This window comes from Anticarsia gemmatalis, chromosome W (assembly GCF_050436995.1).
Source record: "Anticarsia gemmatalis isolate Benzon Research Colony breed Stoneville strain chromosome W, ilAntGemm2 primary, whole genome shotgun sequence".
NCBI lineage: Eukaryota > Metazoa > Arthropoda > Insecta > Lepidoptera > Erebidae > Anticarsia > Anticarsia gemmatalis.
The window spans coordinates 3963525-3966711 of NC_134775.1; the positions used below are offsets into that span (position 1 = coordinate 3963525).

The 3187-nt window shown below is 36.7% G+C and overlaps 1 protein-coding gene across 1 annotated transcript; it reads left to right on the forward strand.

Annotated features, from left to right (window-relative positions):
• The first annotated feature begins 2088 nt into the window (after positions 1-2088).
• LOC142985831 (uncharacterized) lies at positions 2089-2844 on the forward strand. Its single transcript, XM_076134074.1, has one exon. The coding sequence runs from the start codon at positions 2089-2091 to the stop codon at positions 2842-2844; it is 756 nt and encodes a 251-aa protein (XP_075990189.1).
• Positions 2845-3187: the final 343 nt, after the last annotated feature.

The window sequence follows — 3187 nt, forward strand, 5'->3', positions numbered from 1 at the left end:
GGGGTGTTGTCGACTTGCCAATGTAAAATGACTTAACTCTCACTAGTGACATTTTACATTGGAAGTGTTGTAGTTCTGGGGTTTGTCGAGTGTTGATTTAGGGTAGAATTAAAGCATTTTTACCAATTTTTCTTTAATCAATCGAAAATGTATGACAACCGGAAGGTCACGGAAACAAAAAAGGCAAATCCCGTAAGTACCACTTGAGGGAATGTACGTAGGGACCGTCGATATGTTCCCTACTATCCTTTTTTAAATTGGTTTAACAATGGTCGTTTTTAAGCAATCTGGAAATACACCAGAGGAAATACATAGGTTAAGAAGATAGCTAAGATGACCAGAAATTAAGGAACTCGAGGCTTATAGTATTTTAGTTGAAATGCCGTCATATCCTACACTACTGGTGTTTTTAAGATTTTTTATTATAATCATTATGTCATTTGGTACACATGGAGGCATAAACATAGAATTTCTTTTGCTTTCCATACTAGCAGTAACCTTTATACCAGTCTCGGGAATTGGTATTATCTTATCAATAAAGTAATTATTAAAACTATTCGCGATTATACCTGGGTCAGTAACAGTCTTATCATCTTTTAAAAGTGTTTGAATAGAATTTGTAGGCGCATTAAATTTAGATGTATTAATTAATTGCCATGCCCTCTTCGACTTGTTGTGTGAGGTATTCATTTTGTTTATATTTTGCACGCGCTTAGTTAATCGAATTATCTTTCTAAATAAGTTAGCATAATCTTTATACGTTTTCCTATTTGCAAGAGACGGTTTCGTCCGGTACCTCCATAAGAGGTGTCTCTTTTTTTTACTGCACATTTTAATGCCCTTAGATATCCAAGTACTTTTTTTTTAAGTTTTTATAGTAATGACTTTGATCGGAAAGCACAGATTATAGAAAAGACAAAATTGTTCTAAAAATAAGTTAAAGGCTATATTTGGGTTGTCAGTATTATATATTCCTGTAAATGTCAAACTTTCTAAACAATTTATAAATTTATTTACATTCTCCGGTGCATAGTCTCTCTGTTTTTTATGCCAGTGCTTTAGTATGCACGATTTATCTACTGAGCATTTAAAAATTTAAGATGTATGGTCTGATAGGGCAAGTTCTATTACATCGGTTGATGAGCGTGATTTTGAAAAATTATGGGCAAAATTGTCAATACATGTTTGACTCATCAATCGTGTTGGTTTATCCAAGGCCAAGGTCAAGCCAAAGTTGAGTAATAAGCATTTAAAATCAAGAGTAACATTATTATTTTTCATGATGTCAATATTAAAGTCCCCAGCAATGATTAAATTCTTATATTTCAATTTACTTATTTGGTTTAATAAATTGTCTAACTTGTGAAAGAACACATTTATTAGGGCTGGTTTAGGTACTCGATATATGCATATCACAATTAATTTATAATAAACTAGTTCCTAGGTGATCTTCCCGCGCGAACCGGTTCAAAGCACACGCGTTTTTATCTGCTCCGCAGTTTTAATTCATTTAAACAAGGAAAAACCAGTTTGTTTATATTGAACATTACACCGAAAGAAAGATAAAGTTACCAGCATTACAATAGTGAAAACAGTGATTAAAAACATTCAGTAATTGTAAAGTTATAAACAAAAACATTTCAAAATTAATCCACGGGCGCATAGCGTCCTCCCGTAACTGACCTACGACAAATTGCACACCTGACACCTGCAGCGCTCGCGAGCCGCGATTCCGGGAAGCGATAAGAATATTTTATAAATATTTTTATTAATATTTTGGAAGACGTCGATATGGCCACTACTTGCAGCGCGTGTTATAAAAATATTCTCAACATTAACTACATGGAGTGTTCAAAATGTCACAAGTTGTATGATTTACCTTGTTTGAATATAACTATTGGACAGTTTAAGAAGTACAGTCAAGCTCATAAAGATAAGTGGACATGTCCGTCGTGCGTTTGCCAAAAGCCAAAAAACTCAAACATCACACCAGTGCATTCTCCGGCTGTTTCGCTGAACGATACATTTATAACGATCAGTAGTCAAAATGTTCACAACACAAGAGGCAATAAACAGAAGTCTGACGACATGACCTCTACAGCCAACTTTGATGTGCCCACCTTGATATCAGAACTACGTCAATTACGACAGGAAATGTCCGAAATTCGACAAGAGATAAAAGAACAATCTTCTCACATTTCCAAAACGATTGATGAACGTCTCGCTGAATACTCCAATATCTGTCAATCCAAAGACATCGAGATCGCAACTCTGAAAGCATCTGTTAGCCACCTCCAACAGGTAGTTGCCAATCAGGAACAGCAATTGATAAAAAACGACTTGGAGATTATTGGAATACCAGAACAGGACAATGAAAATCTTACTCACATTGTCCTGCTGACGTCCCAAAAAATGGGAATAAAGCTAACCGAAGCCGATGTAGATGAAGTAGCTCGGGCGGGACCGAAACGTCCCAAAGTCTCGGAGCTTCGATCAACTGAAGCTAAAAGACCGCGTCCAATCGTCGTCAAACTACTACGCCGACAGAAAAGAGACGAGCTAGTGCAAGCAGCCAGATCGAGACGGAATGTGACGACCGATAACATCACACCTGGTCCCTCGCAGAAGATATTCGTCAACGAACGACTTACTAAGGCCAACCGAAACTTATTTCGTGACGCAAGACTTCGCTCACAAAAAAAAGGATTTCGATTCTGCTGGGTGCGTCACGGTGGAATCTTCATCAAGGAGAATGAGAACAAGCAAGCAATTCGTATCCTCTCCTCTGATGACCTGGACCGAATACTGGGCCCCCCACCACAGTCCGAACCGGTTAGTTCCTAAGCTTCTAGTACGTAACTTTATATTTTTTATTATTCCCTTGTTTAAAACTGATCTCACTAATTTACTAACCAATACACACACACAGCAAATCACTCATTACACACACTCCACACACACACATACACTCACACCTTATAAAATATATATATTTATTATCACTACTGCTCGTCAGCTTCTATCACTCAGTCAAATGCTCTATCTCTCGAAAGAGGAAATTTATTTTGCTTACTCTGATAACGTTGATCTTACTATTTACAAAAATGCTTGACATTTATGACGATATTGAAAAAACGATATCAATAAAATGTCACTCTCTCGAGAGATCAGAGCTTTGTACAGAATT